Source organism: Sander vitreus, chromosome 1, assembly GCF_031162955.1.
Source record: "Sander vitreus isolate 19-12246 chromosome 1, sanVit1, whole genome shotgun sequence".
Classification (NCBI taxonomy): Eukaryota; Metazoa; Chordata; class Actinopteri; order Perciformes; family Percidae; genus Sander; species Sander vitreus.
In genome coordinates, this window is record NC_135855.1 from 22358942 (window position 1) to 22380252 (window position 21311).

The 21311-nt window shown below is 41.5% G+C and overlaps 2 protein-coding genes and 1 long non-coding RNA gene across 3 annotated transcripts; 1 reads left to right on the plus strand and 2 right to left on the minus strand.

The window, feature by feature from the left end:
* Positions 1-475: 475 nt before the first annotated feature.
* Positions 476-949, minus strand: LOC144522435 (uncharacterized). The gene is made up of 3 exons (XR_013502404.1): positions 862-949; positions 637-768; positions 476-552 (listed from the first exon to the last, which is right to left on the minus strand). It is a non-coding gene; the product is annotated as an uncharacterized LOC144522435 (long non-coding RNA).
* A 3261-nt stretch (positions 950-4210) lies between these two features.
* On the minus strand, positions 4211-10385 carry LOC144523185 (inositol 1,4,5-triphosphate receptor associated 2-like). Its single transcript, XM_078258582.1, has 11 exons — positions 10296-10385; positions 9580-9667; positions 9335-9454; positions 9061-9241; positions 7891-7949; positions 7750-7810; positions 7126-7287; positions 5915-6032; positions 5741-5791; positions 5576-5653; positions 4211-4270 (listed from the first exon to the last, which is right to left on the minus strand). Exons 2-11 carry the CDS (start codon positions 9596-9598, stop codon positions 4211-4213), a joined length of 909 nt encoding a protein of 302 aa, XP_078114708.1. The 5' UTR covers positions 9599-9667; positions 10296-10385.
* A 1097-nt stretch (positions 10386-11482) lies between these two features.
* Positions 11483-21311, plus strand: ctr9 (CTR9 component of Paf1/RNA polymerase II complex). The gene is made up of 23 exons (XM_078248300.1): positions 11483-11654; positions 12525-12623; positions 12783-13022; positions 13113-13230; positions 13315-13404; positions 13742-13998; positions 14088-14195; positions 14289-14525; positions 14617-14835; positions 15037-15220; positions 15300-15388; positions 15488-15673; positions 15862-15949; positions 16058-16206; positions 16299-16415; positions 16510-16655; positions 16768-16839; positions 17155-17290; positions 17446-17589; positions 17678-17826; positions 17907-17997; positions 18115-18227; positions 19077-21311. Exons 1-23 carry the CDS (start codon positions 11610-11612, stop codon positions 19465-19467), a joined length of 3468 nt encoding a protein of 1155 aa, XP_078104426.1. The 5' UTR covers positions 11483-11609; the 3' UTR covers positions 19468-21311.

The following is a 21311-nucleotide window of genomic DNA, read 5'->3' on the forward strand; positions in this document are numbered from 1 at the left end:
GTCTTTTGCCAGGGCCTTAGCCCCCTCTACACGGCAGGCTTTCCACCAGTTCACCACAGACACCTTCTTGGCCTCTTGGATCTGAGTCTGGCTTCCAGTCTGGCTTTGCTTTTGCTCCTTCTCGCAGGCTCTCCGCCGCTCCTCCACCTCCCCTTTCTCCTCCCACACACACTTGTGAAGCTCCAGCTCCTGCAGCCTGAAACCACCACCGCAGCTTTATAAACATCTGCTTTACACAGTGTTATGTCTGTAGTTACCAAGGGGTACTTAAACTGCACTTATGCCCGACAGAGTTTAACACACAGATAGTAACTCCTATGGGTTGCGTAATGGGTTGCCCATAAAAACACTGTCAAAACCAGACACCCCTTTTATTAGCCGGAGAAAGCTTTTCAGAACAGACTAACATCAACCAAATCCAGTCGGTAACCATAACAGGAGGAAGGGAGGTAAAAAACTCACATACACATTGACAAGCTGCTGCTTGATGCTTGTCTGTCGCTGCTGGCGGTGAGGAAAGGGCCTCTCCTGTGTTTCTACAAGAGCACAGTCCTGCGTGTGAGAGAAGAGACAGATGTATACACATACATGTTCCTGCATGTAACAATTATCATCCTCTGTTGACTCTCTCCTCACCTTCTCAGGATACTTGTTGTGCAGAAGATGAGCTATTTCTGCAGACTTGATCCTGTGGATGATGCTCTGAATATCATCGCTGTGTGTGTGCAGGGACGGGAGGCTTATGTCGTCCAGAGCTCTGTGATGCTGCTGCAGACAAGGAAGGCAGAGCTGCAACAGTCAACACAAGACAGAATATCAGCACCATGAAAAGATAACCTGCAGACAGTAAGCGCTTCCAACCTGCTGCATGTCCTGCATCTCGCTCTGCAGGGAGCGGTGGTTTGGAGGATCCCGACTGTAGAGACTCTGAGAACTGATACAGTGTCTGTCATACCTGCCACGAACAGACAGAAGAAAACACTCACTAACTATATATTAGATGAACACTTACATTTAATTAGGGCCCGAGCGCCGACAGCGGTGAAGGCCCTACTGAAACTGAAGGAATTCTTTTCTGCAAATGAATCACCTTTTTGAGGGGCTTAACATACTCAAAAACTCACCAAAATTGACGGTTGCATCAAGCCTGGTGAAAATGTACGTATTTTAAGTTTCGGGAATAGGCGCACAAAAATGGCTCGCTAGCGCCCCCTACAAACATAACAAATTTGAGCCCCTGCAGTACGTTTAACATAGACTAATGAAACGTGGTACACATATGTAGCATGTCCAGATGTACAAAAAAGCTAATTGGAGCCATACCCTTAACGCAACAGGAAGTCCGCCATTTTGAATTGAAAGTTCGAAATTAGTGCAATTTTGGCCATTTCCACGTCGTACTTTAACAAACTCCTCTCATCCAATCGACTTCAAATTTGGTCTGTGCCATCTTAAGACGTTAAAGATGAAAAGTTATCAAAAGAAAAACTTTTCGTTATAGGGCATGGGCGTGGTGGGGTGGCCATTTTGTGCGTTTCGCCATTGAAACAGGAAGTGGGTGTAACTTGATTGTACATTGTCCAATTGGTTCGAAACTTTTCAGGATTCATAAAGGCTCTGGCACACCAACCCGATGGCCAACCTTCGGCAGAAAAGGCAGTCCGACTGACTGCCTCCTCAAGTTGGTCAAAAAAGTGTCTCGGAACACATCGTGCGCGAGACGTAATAATACGTCTGCATAACAGCAGGCGGCGCTAATCTGTATTGTCGCCCAAAAAATTAAAACCGGCAGCTGATTGGACGAACGTGTCACGTGGGTCTGGCTTCGTTGTAATTTCAAAGCCAGACCATCATGGCGGCTCGTTCGGAATACGATCTCATATTTTACGAAAATAGTTCACCAAAACGTTTCAAAACACGAAAACATTTTAAGCGAGAAATAGGCCATGCAGTTGCTGAATCTGTCTTCATTTCAGATCGACAAAGGTCAGTTTAAAAGATTTTTGTCAGATTTGAGAGACTCTAGTCACGCTCATCTCGCTCGTCATTTCTGGGTTAGCACTCCACCAATCAGATTGGTCATTGAGTCCGACTGCCCGCCTTCCACTTCAACATTTCAAATCGGCCCAAATGAAGGCCGACGGCTCCTCCGACTGACGACGGCACAAACTGATTCGAGTCACTGACCTCGCCAGACTGTCCGACAGCCGATAATCGGGTTGGTGTGTCAGGGCCAACCCTGACGACATCTACAGGCTGTATTGGCTCAAAGTCATAGTGCCCCCTAGTGGCAACAGGAAGTAGGCCTAAAAGTCAAGGTGATATACTTTAACGAACTCCTAGAGATTTAATCCGATCAACTTCAAATTTGAAAACGATGAAAAGTTCTTAAAATCAAGACTTTTTGTTGAACAGTGTGGGTGTGGCGTGGCGGCCATTTTGAGCATTTAGCGATTAATGAGAAAGCTGTTGTAACTTGATTGTACATTTTTCAATCTGGACGAAATTTGTCATGATTGATAAGAGTCCAGGCCTGAGGACATCTACGGCCAATATTGACTTTTGGTCATAACGCCCCCTGCTGGCAACAGGAAATCAGCCTTAAATGACAAACATCATCCAATTTACATGAAACTTAGAATGTGTGGTCTATATGTGATATTGAGCCGGCCCCTATACTCTAGCCACGCCCATGTACTCAGGCCATGCCCCCTTCATAACTTGTGAACCATTTAAGGTAGACTCTTGTGTGAGGTATCATTGAACTCAGCAAAGAGATCCTTTTTAATTGGTGACGATTTGCCCTGCCCCATATGCTTAAGCCACGCCCCCTTTAATGACTAATGACCTGTTTCTTGTAAACTATTGTGTGAGGTATCATTGAACTGAGCAGAGAGTTCCGTTTTCATTGGTCATAGTTTAGCCTGCCCCCTATGCTTTAGCCACGCCCCCTTTCACAGCTAATGAACTGTATGATATAGAGTCTTGTGTGAGGTATCATTGAACTCAGCAGAGAGTTCCCTTTGCATTGGTGACGATTTGCAGTGTCTGAGTGCCGTGCAAATGCACAGTCGCAAGGAGCGGCGTCCGCCAGTAATCCCAACGTGCAAGGAGGTGCGAGGGCCCGTCCAACGCTGCTTGCAGCTTTAATTAAACTTGTATTTATTGTGCAATTCACATGCAATAGGCCCATTTCATGGAAGAATTATTGACAGGAAGAGCACAGGTGTAAATGACAGCATTAATGACGGCTAGATTCCATTCAGCTGATACAGTTTCAGCGTCCTGTGCATGCTGGCTCACTGTCACAATGTCATGGTTTACTGGGACACTTGAATTCATTTTATGAATAACACCTGCGCTTTTCTTACTCTGACAAGTCAACATATCTGCTGTGTGCTGTCTGTCATGTTGAAATATTCTCTGAATTATTTTTAATGCTTTTTTCCCCATTAAAATCGCACAATATTATCTTTTCTACAAAACTATGTAAGCTGGAATGTGTTAATGCATAACTCTGCCACTACTTCTCAACTTTATGCTTCTGAGGAAAATGGGTGTAAATAGGCGATTTAGTGTTGTCACATAGAATAAATGTAGATGTAGACACAGTTAGAAGTACCTCAAAAGAACTTGGTGTGAATGTTCCTGTAACCTCACCAGCTCTGACTGCAGACCCTGCAACATCAGAACATTGTCAATTTGGTATATACCAACCATTCAACACCATTTAATAAAATATAAACACATTCAAGATACAATATATTTCAAATTGTTTTCTCGTTACATATTCTAACATTATGAGGCTAATAAGATCGCTCATTGTTGTAATACATCAGTCATCACTTTGAAATGCTTGATATTTGTGTTTGCATCACATCGTATTTGAGATTGGTCTCTTTTCATTTTTTTTTTTTTACATGATGTAAAGTACCAGCATTACTCTATATTATGAGATGTCAAATAAGATTAATTTAATTCCATCTCACCAAAACTTTGTTTCAAATTCAAAGTGTTTGCTTTGTGACCAAAGACGTACCTCAATCATGTTGTGATTCTCCACATGAGAGTTCTTCATCTTATCCATAAGAATGTCTTTCTGCACCGGAACATTTGAACGTAAAGTTAAGGGACAAACTGAAAATGTGGACTGACAATTTCTTTCTGATGAAACCAACCTTTGTGATTTCTCTGTCTCTCAGGGTCAACATCAGCAGGGTTTCCTCGAGTTCGGCCTGTGAACATTTAGATGTTTAACTCTCAGTTCAAACTCATCACGCAGAGAGAAACACAAGTGTGTTACTGATCTGTTTTTACGGTGGCCGACAGGGGCGAACGCCCTGCAACTTAAGAAAACACATGCAAATAGACAAAACACACGCAAATAGACAAAACACAAGCAAATTAAGAAAAAACTTCATTAATTTGACAACACATGTGAAGCATTCAGCAAACGAGCTGCAAATGCACACAACACAACCAAATACATAAACGCACTGCAAATGGAGCTTGATTTTCGACCCCACGGGGAGAGAGCGCTCTGCCTTTTTATTAGAGTCGGGTATGGCTGCAGCCTGGAGAACTCCATAGACCGTATATTAAATTAATATTATTATTATTATTATTAATAACATAATATATTAATAATATACAGTCTATGCTCTCGTCTCATGCCCTCCCGGTTGGTGCCGTACCCGAGCTTCGGCTTTTCAAAATAAAAGCTTGCGTCTGGTCCGCTATGTGTTTGTACTTTGGTGTGTTGGATGTTTGTGAACTAAACAGTACGGCAATCATGCTAATGAATACAATAACTTTTTCAGCAGATGTCTTACTTACAACACGTTGGAGTTAGCAAAGCAGTTTTGTGTTTATATGTGCGAGCGGGATTTATTCAGATTGATAAATCCCACGGTAAATTGGCTGATTTACTAAACAGTGAGGGACTATAAATCCTGTTTGTTTTTTGTATTTCAAGAGCGAATTGCTCCACAATATGAATACAGATTGATCACCTATTTTGTTGGTAGCTGCTCCCTCTAGAGGTCTGGAGAACTTCCGTTGTATAATCTGGATGCTGCGTTTTTTTGTTGCATTTGTTTTCTGGGTTTGTGTGCTTTTCTTTTTGCATCGTTTCATATTTGCAGCGCGTTTATGTATTTGGTTGTGTTGTGTGTATTTGCAGTGCGTTTATGTATTTGGTTGTGTTGTGTGTATTTGCAGTGCGTTTATGTATTTGGTTGTGTTGTGTATATTTGCAGTGGGTTTGCTGAATGCTGCGCATGTGTTGTCAAATTAATGAAGTTGTTTTTCTTTTTGCATCGCTTCTTTTTTCGGGGTTTACGTGCTTTTCTTTTTGCATCGTTTTTTATTTGCAGCGCGTTTATGTATTTGGTTGTGTTGTGTGCATTTGCAGCGCGTTTATGTATTTGGTTGTGTTGTGTGCATTTGCAGCGCGTTTGCTGAATGCTGCACATGTGTTGTCAAATTAATGAAGTTGTTTTCTTAATTTGCTTGTGTTTTGTCTATTTGCGTGTGTTTTCTTAAGTTGCAGGGCGTTTGGCCACCGTATTCCTACCCTCAACTCAGTGTTGAATTTCCTCAGTTTGTTGATGCTATCTTCAGAACACGTCCTTTCAAAGCTAAGTTTTTCATTCTGTGTAGACACAAGAAAAAGAACATCAACTTTAGTGGTCTAAAGGAAAGTGCACACCTTTGGACTTTCATTTAAGATCTGCATTACCTTGTCTTCAAGCCTCCGAATGTTAACCTTCTGGCATTCAACCTCATTGCTCTGAAGATGATAAAAGATTTAAATAGTACGTAATTATAGCAAAAGTAATAAATAGTTGCCATGAAAACAAGTTTCAAACTTAAAAGGTAGCTTCACTGGGAGACTGTTAAGTGTGTGATGTACCAGTTTGGTGCAGATGGTCTGTGTGCGGCTCGCTCTCTCCTGGGCCTCTTTAAATGCCAGACGCGTCTCCTCCAGTTCTTCTGTCACGGATCTGACTCTCAATGCTGACCGCTGAGCACTACACACACCAAAGAAACATCAGGGCTTATTGTTTTATTCACCTCTACTCACATCCAAAACAGACAGAGAAATGAGTAAGAACAGAGATTTAATTCTTTTCTTACCTAAATTTAAACTAATGGAAGGGTGAGAGTTGAGCCACATGAGGTGCTGTAGCACAGTTTTCAATAATAAAGAAACCTCTACATTGTACTCAGTGTAAGAGACAGTTATTATTTTATGATCTGCTTCCATAACCTAATATTGTTTGAAAGATGCATGAATGAATGTTACCAATGAAGGAAGGATGAAATAAACCTAAACATAAAATATGATGATTGATCTTAGGGGGTACTCAAATACAAAATTTGATTTGATGTTTAGGTTCTAAAAACTCAGAGCACACAATATGTGATTGCCAAGCAGAGACACTGATCAAAGTGTTTATTCGTGAGTTTGCTGCGGTAAAAATTGTTCACTATATTCGTAGTAGAAAATGATTTGATAATATCATATCATAAATTTGATTTATATTACATTCATTCTGCCGGTAGCTTCAGCTGGTGAAGTTTTGTGGTTCATTTCTCTGAGCTAAAAATAGTTACAAATGTGCCGTTTGGTGTCGTAGTGATGTTTTATCAAAATTGGTCTCATGCTTCCCTCAGGTAAAATGAACAAATATTTATTGTGCTTAAACATGGTTTTCACAGTCAATATTTATTTGCATCAGGTTGATGTGAACATACCTTTTTAATTCAAGCTTTTAACACTGATAACGTTCTCGTTAACTGTGACTACTAGCAGCTAAAAGATGTTTGTGAGGTGACCTGATAGAGACGTGTCACTCGAAAGTGATCTGAGTCTGGTTGCATTGAAATTGCTTGCTTGCTATGATGTATGATGTTGACTTTTGTTCTCTCTGCTCCTCTCTGACCATTACACAGCTTATATGTTGGGATAAGGTTTGTGTCAGAAGAATACACTGCAATGGTTATAGGAAATAATGAAATGAAATGAGACAATTATGTGCTTTTGTGAGGACTTACAGTTATAGTATAATCCTACACACTATGACTAGAGTTAAATGAAGAAGGAAGTAGTTGATCCGTCACCTGGCCAGCTTGGCTCGCAGCTCAGTGATCTCCAGAGTGAGCTGCAGGTTTACGTCTTCACACTGAGCCACTGTCCTCAGCAGGCTGCTGTTCTGCTCGCTTAGCTTGCGTTGAGCGTGCTTCAGTTCGGCCACTGTGCCTAACAGGTCTTTTCCATCACCACTGAAGCCAAATAAACAGTTTGTGGTGAAGTAAGACAATGCATTGTTTAGAGGAAGACTGTTTAAAGGTGCTGTAGATAGGAGTGCAAAGATCCAGGACTTAGCCAAATCGACAACTTCTCAGTCCCTCCCGCCTTTCTGCTAAAGCCCAAAACGGTCTCCTAAGCCCCTCCCCCCACAAGGGAGAATGAATTTGTGTGCATGAGCAGTGATTGACATGCAGTTGGCCACCCCTCCTGGCCATGATTGGTGCATCTGAACAGTGAGGTGTGGATTTTGCAAATCGCACTACAGGCTGTAGGTGGTGCCAGAGGAGCCGGATTTCTTTTTTTAATTACCTGCTTCATGTAGTTCTACTCGGACATAGGGTCAGTTTCAGCAAATATGACAGAAAGTTAGTTTTATAAGTCTTACCTACTGCACCTTTAACACATGCAGTAATTAAAGGAGTGAAATAACTAACCAGGAACACCGGTGGCTTTCTGAGGAGGCAGCTTTGCTTTGAGAAGCTGAGAAATCCATTCCTTGAAAGGAAATCAGGTTTAGTTGATCGCCGTCTGATGTGATTAAGACATTTCTTCTGAACAAAAAAATGGTGGCCTACCATTTACAGGCACTTTAGAAGAGTCAGGCCAAGACACATGACTGCTGTCTACATCAGAACTGAAACACAAGAGTCAGTGGGTTAGTTCACACAGCTCATAGAAAATGCGGATTAATAAAAGATTGAATCAACAACACACTCCATGGACACAGGCTGTTTTAACTGGACATATCCCAATGTGTTTGTAAAATGAAAATAAACATCATATATGATAGTTTTGGGAAATTTATTTATAATTTTTCTTGCAGGTCAAGGCTTCATTTCTAGGAATAATAAACCTTGCTCCTGCCTGAAAAGCAGTACTGGAAAAAGTATCGAGATCTTTTACAAAAACAAAAGAACCAATAACACAGTATGAAAATACTCCATTACAAGTAAAGTCCTCCATTCAAAATGATACTGAAATAAAAGTACAGAAATGTACGGCAACGGCAACAGCGATGAAACATATTGTAGGTTTTATGGGTCCCATATTAACAAATTATGCTTAAACAACTGGAAAAAGTTGTCAACAGTAATGTAAACTAAGTGAATACAGCGTGTCATTCCTTTATGTTCAATGGTTTCTTAAAAGTCTTACAATTACAATCCAGGATATTGTGCCCTTTTTCTTGTTGCTTTGATTGTTTGCTATATTTTATTTTGTTGAGAAAAGTGCTAAACAAATCAAAGGTTTTTAAAAGATCATTATAACCTAAATAAATTACATCAAAATGTAAGGGGAGGGGCAGAACAGTGATTTATGAGAAGAAAGACATAGATATCAAAAATAGATTTGATATTGCACATTGATATCCAGCTGAAACAATGTGGATTAGCAGCTGGAAAGTCATCTTTACAAGTGACCATGACTTTTTATTTCTCCAGATTGATGACATTTTCTCGCTATTTAAGTAATGTATTGGTTGATTGCATTTAACATAATATAATTCTATATGATTGTTTTAAAAATGTGACTCTACAGATGCTTTGCAGTCATCTAGATTTGCAGATATTTGAGCATAGTGTAAAACATTAAGATGACTACCTTTACGCAATGTCAAGGTAGTCACTTACTATATAGGTGGGTTGCTAAATCAAGGTTAAAAGTCCTTAATATGACGCTTATTGTGCTTCTTTAATTTAGCCTACACACTTTATCTGTATCCCTCGTGCACAGTTTTGTCTCACCTGTCCTGGCTGCACTGTGAGATCCACTCCCTCATGGTGGAGTGGAAAGTCTCTCTGCTTACATGAGGGTCCTGACAGTCAGGGTCGAGCAGCCGTCGCAGGGCAGCCAGTCTGTCCTGCTCCGCACTCTGAGCCGTCATGGTCTGCAGGTACTGCAGGATGGTGGAGGCCAACACCTCTCCTGAAGACGAGAGAGACGCATGAACAATGATCAAAATCACAAATCATATGATCGTTTCAATCTGTTTCGGTAAAATCAATCAATGCTGCGTACCTGTGTTGGAGGTGTTACATGCATTATACATGATGTCCAGGAGTTCATGTTCGGAGAATCCACTTGTGTCTTTATTGTCCTCGAGCACATCCCCCGACCCACTGCCGGCTGACTCCCAAACTAAACATGTAGAGATTAGCAAAAGTTAGTGTCATGCACAGGAAGTATACACATAAAGAAAGATAACAAACTGTAAATATTTGTTTGGTACTTTGATAATAGAACAAGGTAACGACAACACTTACCATCATTGCCGTCAGACATTTTGCTTGTTTCTCTTGAATCCCTGGAGAGCAAATGTGCTGATGGACTGTCACGTTCCTACATGACCTGCTTTTTTTTTAAATAAACATCAAATACTTTACAGATATTTACCCACATTTATTATTAAGCACATATACAACACAGATCAAAATTGAATCACACATTAAAGTCAATTAATATCTAAAATGTGAAGCATTTTAATAACTCCTCTCCAGATCTGACTGCTTCTAACGCTTACATGTACGCAGTGAGATCTAATCAGTGGGTTACATATTGCATATAGTTTCTTAATGCCATTTTACAATGAGGTAGAAACATGTGAGGTTAACTGGCTTTCATAGGCAATAACAATACAATACTGTGTTAATATAATAACATGTTTTCAAGAAAGGAGCACAACATTGCTAAACCAGATCTTTACTACTAAAAATGAATTCTGTTTGTGTTGTTTAACATACAGGAATGATAGTGTCCATTAAATCACAGTTTAAAAAGTAGTTATTTTGTTTGTCTTGTAGTTACATAGCAATCAGATATTCTAGGTTCAGGTTCAGGATCAGGTTACTTTAATTTGTACTCAAAGGTACATTTTTTGCGCGGTTAAAAAGTGCAGGGTATCCATGACACAGTTTCAGACACCACAGACAACATATAATGGGGCAATAATTCTAAACCAGTAATAAAAATAAATTCTTACTTCTCAGTCCAGGACAGTTCCTCTCAAAAGAAAAACAAGATTGTGAAAATGTTAAATCTGGAGACTCATTTTCATCTATTATTATTTTTCTGGTCTTCCTCGTACACTGTGATGTTTGCATAAGAAGTCTTTAAGATGCCCATATGCTTGTTTTCACTGCTTCAGATCAAAACCAGCTGACATCCCCCAGCCCCCTCCCCCACCAGCCACCTCACCCCACTCCTGCCAAAATGCTGCCCTGATGAGGTCTGCGACAACGATGCCGTTAATGGATTTCAATTTCAATTCACCACTTTAACGTATCAAACTAAATTATTGTCAATCCATTAAAAAATACTGTCTAAAGTCTTATTCGCACGGGATTATTACCTGGGGACCTCTGTGTAATAATTGAGGAGGTCGTCTTAATCCCGTGCGAATCTGCCATGTTTGTAAAGTAAAAAAGCCACTGCAAATTACCTACCATATTTCGCCAAGCACAGAGGTTGTGTGAAAATATTAGTCGGCATATCTGTGATTCAAGGTCGTATATTGGCTGCGTTGGCAATTATAAATAAAAGTTTTGACAGAGCTTCCACAATGCGCCGCACGAAACACAGGTGTATGGGTGTGTGTGTGTGTGTGTGTGTGTGTGTGTGTGTGTGTGTGTGTGTGTGTACGTGTACGTGTGTGTACGCGCGTTAAATCACTTGAGGTAATATGGTAGGCTACAATACATGTTTAGTTTCATTTGTGAGTTTAGCAAATTGCTACGAATCCTACCAGACTTACTAAAAACAAAATATTCCAGGGAGTTGCTAAATATATGTTTTCGTACTAATAGTACTGTTTTCAACCGTGTATTCACTGAAAAGCACTGTCTATTCACCTCCAGGAACTGGAAGGAACACGTTCTGGATCCCTATCAACCTGCTTGCCCAGACCTTATATACTGTCTATATACTGTCTATGGCCCGGACCATGGTTCTTTTCCTAGGATGGAAAAGTAATGACCCGCCCTACTCTTCTTCTGATTGGCTTACCTTAGTATTCTTCCTAAAACCCCAGACCAATCTCACTTTCCATGCCTTAAACCTAACCAATCCAACTAACGAAGGCAACAAGTACTAGCCATTCAGAGGCAGAGTAGGGCGGGTCATGCCTTCGCCGTCCAAGGAAACGCAAATTTGCTGCCCGGACACCATTTCCGTTGCACAGCACGTATGTTTGTTTCCTGTCGGAGGCATGAAGTAGCTACCAACCAGAAAACGGGCTGGAGATTTTCTATTTGTTTTTTAATATATCTAACTCAAAGTGGATTTTTCCTCAGTCAAGATGTCTCGGGGCTCTATCGAGATCCCTTTACGGGACACAGATGAGGTAAAACTCCTCTAATATGTAAACGTAATTTATTGTATTTGTTTGACTAAGTGGACCTCGATGTTAATGCTAACTCTAGCTAGCATTAGCTAATGCTCTTTACATTACAGCGGAGTAATGTAGTGTAATGTCAGCGTGAGATATTTAGATGTTTGCAAGTCGAAACGTAAACGTCAGTAATGTTTGGAGCAGCAAGTAACGTTACAGAAGTAACGTTAGTTACGTTAGCAATCAGTATTACTGTCTGCAGAAATATGAGCTCAGGCTTCTAATGCAAGTTAGTAGTAACGTCAGGGCTGCTTAGTTAGTCAGTTAGTTAGTTGAAAGAGATTATTATCAGTAGATAACGGCCCTTTAAAACGTAACTATCATTCTTTTTTTTAATTCATTCATTTGTTCAGTTCAATGTTCAATAAAATAATGTTGGTAAATTATTTCTTTTCAGTTTTCTTCTATTCAACAAGCAATTTGTTGTATTTAATAAAAGCAACAAAAAGGTGAAACTGAGTACATTTCAATATCACACCGCATATTTTCCTCATATCGCGCAGCCTTAGTAGATAGAGTTGCCTGATTATCATTATTAATATGAACGGGGTGGATAAACTATATATATATATTTTTGACAGAGCTTCCACAATGCGCCTTTGCTGTATGTCGCGCCCCCCCCCCCATTTTCCTGTGTACAGCTGTCTACAGTTGAAGACAAAAATAATAATCTTTAAAAAAAGAAAGAAGAAAAAACTCTGACTGTTGACAAATTGGTATTTTCTCATAGTATGTTTAAACCCCATTCATAACTTAAAGTACACATGGAGTATGAGTTTTGTCAGATGTTGATGCTCAATGACATGAAATCGTGTCTTGCAGGTTATCGAGCTTGACTTTGACCAGCTGCCAGAAGGAGACGAGGTCATCAGTATCCTGAAGCAGGAGCATACACAGCTGCACATATGGATTGCTTTGGCTGTGAGTCAATGGAGCAACCACGGAATATCTATCGAGAATATAACTATATACTATCGCAACATAGAATGTTAGCTTGATGACTAAATTGAGCACAATACAAATATCACATTGAAATGTATTCCATCAGTTGTAACAGTGTGCAATCTGTCTTTTTTTTAGTTGGAGTACTACAAGCAGGGCAAAACGGAGGATTTTGTCAAGCTTTTAGAGGCAGCTCGTATTGATGGAAACCTCGACTACAGAGACCACGAGAAGGATCAGATGACCTGTCTGGACACATTGGCGGCTTACTATGTCCAGCAAGCACGTAAAGAGAAAAACAAAGATGCCAAGAAAGAGCTCATCACGCAGGCCACGCTGCTCTACACGATGGCAGACAAGATCATCATGTATGATCAGGTACGAAAAAAATGTATGATGAGAGAAAACTGCTATTGCTCCACTAACTTTGCATTATAAGTAAACACAACATGCTCTTGGCTCACTCAGAACCATTTGTTGGGACGAGCCTGTTTCTGCCTGCTGGAAGGAGACAAGATGGACCAGGCTGACGCTCAGTTCCACTTCGTCCTCAATCAGTCCACCAACAACATCCCTGCTTTGCTCGGCAAGATGAATATTAAAAATAAGACATTAATCTTGACCACTGTGATTGATTCGCTGAAATAATCACACGGTTGTTGTTCAACAGGTAAGGCCTGCATCTCCTTTAATAAAAAGGATTACAGAGGAGCACTGGCATACTACAAAAAGGCTCTGCGTACAAACCCCGGCTGCCCAGGTAAACATGTTACCTGTCACCTCCTCAAAACAGAACCCTGTATTTGTGATTACTACTACGATATTATTACATTTACGACTACTACTACTAGAGTCTGGTCGATACAATATCCGAGTATGAAAAAAATCTGGTAATGACATATCTGTAAATAGTTATTTAACATAAACAAATACAATAAACTTCTTGGATAAAGATCCCTCCTTTGGTTATAAAAAGATGTGACGCCTGATCAGCCGATATTTTCCTGCTATCTCATGCTACTGCTATTGCATTTCTCATACCAAGATGTGTTACAGATTATTCTTCATCTGTTTCTGTCTTGTTCTTGTGTCTCTAGCTGAGGTAAGGCTGGGGATGGGCCATTGTTTTGTAAAGCTCAGCAAACTGGAGAAGGCTCGTCTGGCGTTTGGTCGAGCCCTGGAGCTTAATTCAAAATGCGTGGGCGCTCTTGTTGGTTTGGCGGTGTTGGAGCTCAACAGCAAGGAGGCAGATTCCATCAAGAACGGAGTGCAGCTCCTGTCACGGGCGTACACCATCGACCCCAGCAACCCCATGGTGCTCAACCACCTCGCCAACCACTTCTTCTTCAAAAAGGTAGTCACTGGTCTGGTTTGTCGTTGAAATGCCGTCACGGTTCTGCAGTGTCGTTTAACTATTATTCACACCTGTGTGTTTTCTATCAGGATTACAGTAAAGTGCAGCATCTGGCCCTCCACGCTTTCCATAACACAGAGGTCGAGGCCATGCAGGCTGAGAGCTGCTACCAGTTAGCTCGCTCGTTTCACGTGCAGGTAAAGTCCTTACTGATCCTGAGGCAGCTTACTGTTTATTCACAGTGTTGTCACTTTACATCTCTGATGTCTCTATTCTCTTTGTCTTTTCAGGAGGACTATGACCAAGCATTTCAGTATTACTACCAGGCCACTCAGTTTGCCTCGTCCACCTTTGTGTTGCCCTTCTTTGGCCTGGGGCAGATGTACGTGTATCGAAGAGACAAGGAGAATGCGGCACAGTGCTTCGAAAAGGTTTTGAAGGCCTACCCCAACAACTACGAAACGATGAAAATTCTGGGATCTCTCTACGCAACATCTGACGATCAGGAAAAGAGAGACATCGCCAAAGTATGTTTCCAGTGCAGATTATTTAATCACATTCGAATTCCTATGGTTTATTTAGATGTTTGACTACACTAGGATCTCAAAACTTCCCTAGGGTCATTTAAAGAAGGTAACGGAGCAGTACCCAGATGACGTGGAGGCGTGGATCGAGCTTGCTCAGATCCTGGAGCAGACTGACATTCAGGGAGCATTGTCTGCGTACGGCACAGCCACGCGCATCCTGCAGGAGAAGGTGCAGGCCGACGTTCCCCCTGAGATCCTCAACAACCTGGGGGCTCTTCACTTCAGACTGGGCAACCTTGGAGAGGCCAAGGTAGCTAATACTATACAGCACAGCTTGTATTAACATGACATAATTCCCCAAATAGCTATATATTCACTTGGGAATTCATTGGATATACAAAGCATTCAATGGTTTCTTTCACTGGGCTGTTTTAAAGTAGTTTTTATCCATGATCATAAAGTGTGCAGAACAATGTGTATTTAAGGATGGGTCATGTCTTCTCTCCTACAGAAATACTTTCTTGCCTCTCTCGAGCGGGCCAAAGCTGAAGGGGAGCATGACGAGCATTACTACAACGCCATTTCTGTCACCACCTCCTACAATCTGGCCCGCCTGTATGAGGCAATGTGCGAATTCCACGAAGCTGAGAAACTCTACAAAAACATCCTGAGAGAGCATCCTAACTACGTGGACTGTAAGCACGCACGATTATACGATAAAAAAGCGAAAGCAAGAAGGAAAAAAAATGTACTGTGTGAATCTTTGGTCCACAGGTTATTTGCGTCTTGGAGCGATGGCTCGCGACAAAGGAAATTTCTACGAAGCTTCTGATTGGTTCAAAGAGGCCCTGCAGATTAATCAGGTATTTGGTCACCTGTTGTTGTGTGAATATTATCAACAAAAAAAAATCCAATGTCAAACTCTCTCCAACATTTTCTGATGTTTGTTCTGTTTGGTGCAGGATCACCCGGATGCCTGGTCGCTGATAGGGAACCTTCACTTGGCCAAACAGGAATGGGGACCGGGTCAAAAGAAGTTTGAGCGTATTCTGAAGCAGCCATCCACACAGAACGACACCTACTCCATGCTGGCTCTGGGTAACGTGTGGCTGCAGACTCTGCACCAGCCCACCAGAGACCGGGAAAAGGTAAAGCAATAATCACATGACTTATTGTGCGATGTAGCGCTTCTGCTTGTTTTCTTGAAGTGTTTAATAATAAGTCAATAAGGACGTATCCATGATAAAACGCTGTGGGGAAACTCTGAATTGACATAAAAAAAGGGGAAATAATAGATCCCCAAATGGAGTACGTGTGTTTTTTTTTGTCTTGGCAGGAAAAGAGACACCAGGATCGAGCCCTGGCCATATACAAACAAGTCCTGCGAAATGACGCCAAGAACCTTTACGCTGCCAATGGCATCGGTCCGTTGAGTTTAATATTTACATTTAGTTATAATATATTTTTTTTTTTTTTATTATCCTTCCTACTGCATATGTATGAAGTATTTAACACAAATGCCTTGTGTCCAGGTGCCGTCCTGGCCCATAAGGGCTTCTTCAGAGAGGCCCGCGACGTGTTTGCGCAGGTGAGGGAGGCCACAGCAGACATCAGCGACGTCTGGCTAAATCTGGCTCACATCTACGTGGAACAGAAGCAGTACATCAGCGCCGTGCAGATGGTAAGGGCCTCACTTGTGATTACCATTTAAAAAAGACTGTCGTCGTTTGTGTTTTTGTCAGTACAGTTGAGTATTGTATTCTGCCTCCACAGTATGAGAACTGCCTGAAGAAATTTTACAAATACCAGAACACGGAGGTGCTGCTGTATCTTGCGAGGGCGCTCTTCAAGTGTGGTAAACTCCATGAGTGCAAGCAGATGCTGCTGAAGGTAACATGAGGACAAATTAAAAAGGCTTTTTTTTTTTTTTCATTTTATGCTAAAATATGAGGGGAGTAAAATGTTCCTGTGTGTTTCCAACCAGGCCCGTCACGTGGCGCCCAGCGATACGGTGCTGATGTTCAACGTGGCCCTGGTGCTTCAGAGACTGGCCACTCTTGTGCTGAAAGATGAGAAGAGCAACTTGAAGGCCGTGCTTAGCGCTGTCAAAGAGCTTGAACTGGCCCACAGGTATGGGACTTGATTTATACCTCCTCCTCGGCAGTTTGAGCATCTGGCTGTCTTGTACCTCATCCTGCAATTGTATCTCCTCCTCCTCCTCTTCCTCCTCCTCCTCCTACAGGTATTTCAGCTACCTCAGCAAGTCTGGAGACAAGATGAGGTTTGACCTCGCTCTTGCCGCTTCTGAGGCCAGGTCAGTCTTAATTTATTCTCATCACAGTTTAAATACACGCAGAAGGTTTTTGTTATTGTTTGAAGGAACAGTTAAAAGGATTCATGAAAACTATGTTAAAATATTCACACTTGTAATGTAATATTGTAATATTCACGTTTCTTTTTTTTTAAATTTTTTTATTGAAGCTGAAACCAATTATTCCAACCATATTGGCCTCTGTTTCTTTTTCTTTTTTTTATACCACAGATGTGATTTAGGCTTTACGGACATGAAATGTTTTTCTTAATTTTGTTTTAAACCCTATACTTTGGTGGCTGTGTTGTGGGATTGCAGGCAGTGCTCTGACCTGCTGAGTCAGGCTCAGTACCATGTGGCGAGAGCCAGAAAGCAGGATGAGGAGGAGAAGGAGCTTCGGGCCAAACAAGAACAGGAGAGGGACCTGCTGCGTCAGCAGATGATGAAAGACAAGGTACGCATGGAGCTACCATCCAAAAACCGTAAAGCCTTTTACTAGTAAATGACTATGAATAAGTTTCTGTTATGTCTTTATTTTCTATATGTTTGAGCTACAATAAAGCGCTTTTTTATTAATTGGTTGGCTTGTCACCCTTAAAACCTTGTTAGGAGGAGAAGCGGAACAAAGAGGTGGAGGAACAGAAGAAGCTCCTGGAGCAGAGAGCTTTGTACGTGGAGAAGACCAAGAACCTGCTCACCTTCGCAGAAGGATCAAAGGAAATGGCCAAAGAAAAGAAGAAGGGCGGTGGGCGTGTGAGTGTTGGCACGGATAACAAACTCATCAGCAGACTAACTTGGCGTGGATTACATACTTAACCTTTTTGTAACTTTCATCTCTAAGCGCAAGAAAGGCGACATAGACGAGTTTGTCAACGATGACTCTGACGAGGACCTGCCAACGAGGAAGAAGAAGAAGAGGAGGGGCGGCAGTGGCAGCGAGCAAGAGGAGGGCGAGGACGGAGAGAAGAAGTCGCGCAAGAAGAGGAGGAAGTGAGTGTGCGACACTTGATGTTGAACTGCTGAAACAAGGCACCTAAGATACTCAGAGCAAACGTTGTCTTGTGTTACAGGCCTGCTAGAGGAGGAGATGACAGCAACGACGAGGAAGGAGGGTCACGACCCAAGAAGCGCAAACCCAGAGAACGCAAGAAGTTTGAAAAGGTCCTTTTGAGTTTTCGTTGTTCTGTTCTTTTGTTGTGATTAATCTTCTTGAAATCCTTTGGAAATATGTTTCTTTGGCCAAATTCTATAAATGTAACATATTTTCATCATTTTTAGCCCCAGCCTGAGCGTTTGCCACCGTCCCTCAAAGGAAAGATCAAGTCTAAGGCCATCATCTCCTCTTCGGAGTCGTCTTCAGATGAGGATGGCCTGAAAATAGCTGAAGACAGGTAAGAACATAAACGTTTTAGATGAGAATTTACACTCAAACAAGCAGCCGAGATCGAAAAGATGGATGGCGTGCCACTAGTGGTACATCGGCATAAGACGATCCCTGGAGTGGCGTGCCGCGGTACCGACCGGTGTTGGGCCAAAAAGTGATCATCCGCTAAAAAGTGATTGTTGTTTTGGTATTCCGCTGAGTACAGCGGTATATGAAAATACTTTACTGTTTGTCACTGACAGCAACCTACCACTTCCACCTGCCGTTAGGAAACACGAGCGGCGTAACTAGGGTTGGGTACCGAAACCCGGTTCCACTATGAAACCAGTTCCTACGCAACCGGTAGGAATCGGACCGGATTAGAACGCAAATTTCGGTTCCACTTAATGTGTTGCCTGAAATATTTTCCCTCCGTCGTTCCAAAACGGACGCAAAAAATATCCCACTTTCTCTGTAGTCTACCGTTACCTAGCTACCGTAAATGTTGGCTACTTTTAAAATGCCATATTCTCCCTCTGGGCTCACCAAAACGGACGTAAAAGCATATTAACCATTCACTGCACGTGATCGCTCGTAAACATATTACGTCTTTGATGTCATTTTTCATGTCAGGAATCGGAATCGTTTTAAAAGTACGGGTTCGGCATCAGAATCGTAAAAATACCCAAACCTAGGCATAACTCTTTTGGGATCGGCATATACCGCTGTAGTGAGCGGCATAAGCCACCACGGGATCGGTTTATGCCGCTGTACCATTAGTGGCAAACAATCAGCCACTTTTTGATCTCGGCGTCACTCGAAACAAGTGCGTTAGTACCGCAACAGGAAATTGATGAGTGCACTCTCTCCCATACAGACAACAAAGAGACAGTGGTTCGGGATCTGATGACGAGGACGGCCACAGGAAGCGTATTGCATCTGACAGTGAGTCAGATGGAGGTAGGAACCACTCTGGCAGCGAGGCGGGCAGCCCTCGGCATTCTGCAGGCTCCGGGAATGACTCTGGCAGCGACCGTCCAGTGAAGAAGAGGAGGGTGCAGCTGCAGTCCGATTCAGAGCAGTCGGACGCCGAGAGCAAGAGGAGTCGATCAGGGTCCGACGACGAGTCCCGGCCTGGATCGCCTGTCGCTGCGTCCGACCGAGGATCAGACAGGGGATCTGAAGTGGGATCAGACAACGAGGGCTCCCCACGCCGCTCTGACAACGGCTCTGAACATGAAGCCTCCAACAATGATGACAGCGATTAAATCTTCCTCACGAACTTGTCTCATGTAATGCTGAGAAAACTATCCACATCTGCATTTTTATTTTCTATTAAAAGCAGGGATTTCTGTCCGTACACTATCTGGGAATTAGCCTAGAAAATGTAGTTTTTTTTGTTGGTGCAGCATTCTGGTGTATTCCTCACGTCTTACTGGAAATGTCTTCACAGATGCTGTCTTTTGTTAAAGATGTTTTATTAAAGACAGATCAAATGGTTTAAAGTGAGCTAAAATATGTAAACACTTGTTTTTTTTTTTATCTCAGATGGTCAGACGAGACACTGACCCACAAATGGGAAGATGCTTCAACAGAATGTCAAATAAAAAAACAAAAACAAGGAATTGTTAAAATGTGGATTGTTATATTTCGTTTGTATTTTATGATTTTTGCCATCAACATGATTCTTTAGTGAAATGTCACTATGAATACCCATAATCTGGAAGTAAAATCACAAGTCAGATGTGCTATTCTAGTAGTGACTTCAGCAACCATCTATAAACATGTCAACAATTCAAGGACTTTTCAGGCCCAATTTCTTCAAATTCAACGACCCACAAGTCAGTTTGAGACACAGCTCAAGGTTAATATACTGTTACAACACGGACCATTTATATGAGAACTAGGAGGCGTTACAGAAGCTCACAAGAGAGGCTTGAACACGTGCCGTTACATTGAAGGTATGATGTAACACTGACTTCAGTCTGCAGGTTTGAATCCCTCCATCCATACTGACAGGCTGTTGCGGTGTAATCCTCTGTTCCAAAGGTCATTGGGTTGAAATGAGCACCTCATGACATGATAAAATAAAAACCCACAGAAAACAAATTAAGATTCTTAATTCTTTTATTTCCATAACATACAGAATATAAACTAGTTAATATGTATGGCTAATATTAGTTCTCTTTTAGATATTTTGGAAATAAACTCCTTATGGTTTAGGTAGCCAAATTTTATTGCTGAGGATTTGACATCTAATCGCAGTAATGTTAACACAAATCAGACAATGCACAGGCAATTTAGTGATCTCCCTACAGTGGTCTTGAAGTAAAATCCAGAGTCCTCTTTAACCAAGACAAGAGAGTAAAAATGTGGTCGATTCCGAGACTTTCAAAAATTGGTCTTAAGACCGATTGAGTTCTACAACACTGCTCTGAGCTAAGCAGGTTTCCCCAGTGTCTTTATTCAAGCCCACATAGTCCTAATTTTTAGGTTATCAGGTAGTGTATAACGTGCTCCATTTCTTGTTGGATAAATTTCAGAAAGGCGCATTCTTGTAGAAGGTTGGTACATCTCTCAAGTTACCAAAATCCACCCTAAAACAAATCTTAGGTTATGCAACCTTTTAAATGGAACACAAAAATAGCAAGTTATTGCTCACGATTCAACCTAAAACTGAGTTTAGGACATTTACGAACAAAAACTAAGGAGGGAAAAAAAAATAAAAATAATTTAATAATCTTCCGGACAATGAAATGAACTGTTAAACTTTATTCAAGGTTGATCTGTAGTTGTACACTAAACTTCTTGCACTTAACATTACAGTGACACCCCAAATGTAGGAGAAAGTGTACACATACAGTACATTCTTTGTAATTTCATAAAGATAAAAAGACCATTTAAAAACTTGACAAATATGGCAAACCGACGTAAAATTTCCACACATGGTGAACAACTGTTGCACGGGAAACTAAGCTTTGGCTGTCTCAATGTTAGAACCAAGACATTCAAGTATAGTCCGAGATACATTAGAGGTATATCCATATGAATTGATAAATTAAAAAGGCCACACAGATTCATTCCTAACAGCACAAAAGTTTTGTACATCAAA

Excerpts from the sequence above, each read along its gene's own strand:
- ctr9 (XM_078248300.1), top strand. The coding sequence starts at position 11,610 with ATGTCTCGGGGCTCTATCGAGATCCCTTTACGGGACACAGATGAG. Across the intron at positions 14,836-15,036 it reads GCAACCTTGGAGAGGCCAAG|AAATACTTTCTTGCCTCTCT; the intron begins GTAGCTAATACT and ends TCTCTCCTACAG. Across the intron at positions 17,998-18,114 it reads AACGCAAGAAGTTTGAAAAG|CCCCAGCCTGAGCGTTTGCC; the intron begins GTCCTTTTGAGT and ends CATCATTTTTAG.
- LOC144523185 (XM_078258582.1), bottom strand. Across the intron at positions 7,950-9,060 it reads TCACAGTGCAGCCAGGACAG|TTCTGATGTAGACAGCAGTC; the intron begins GTGAGACAAAAC and ends CTTGTGTTTCAG. Across the intron at positions 7,811-7,890 it reads TTCTAAAGTGCCTGTAAATG|GAATGGATTTCTCAGCTTCT; the intron begins GTAGGCCACCAT and ends TTTCCTTTCAAG.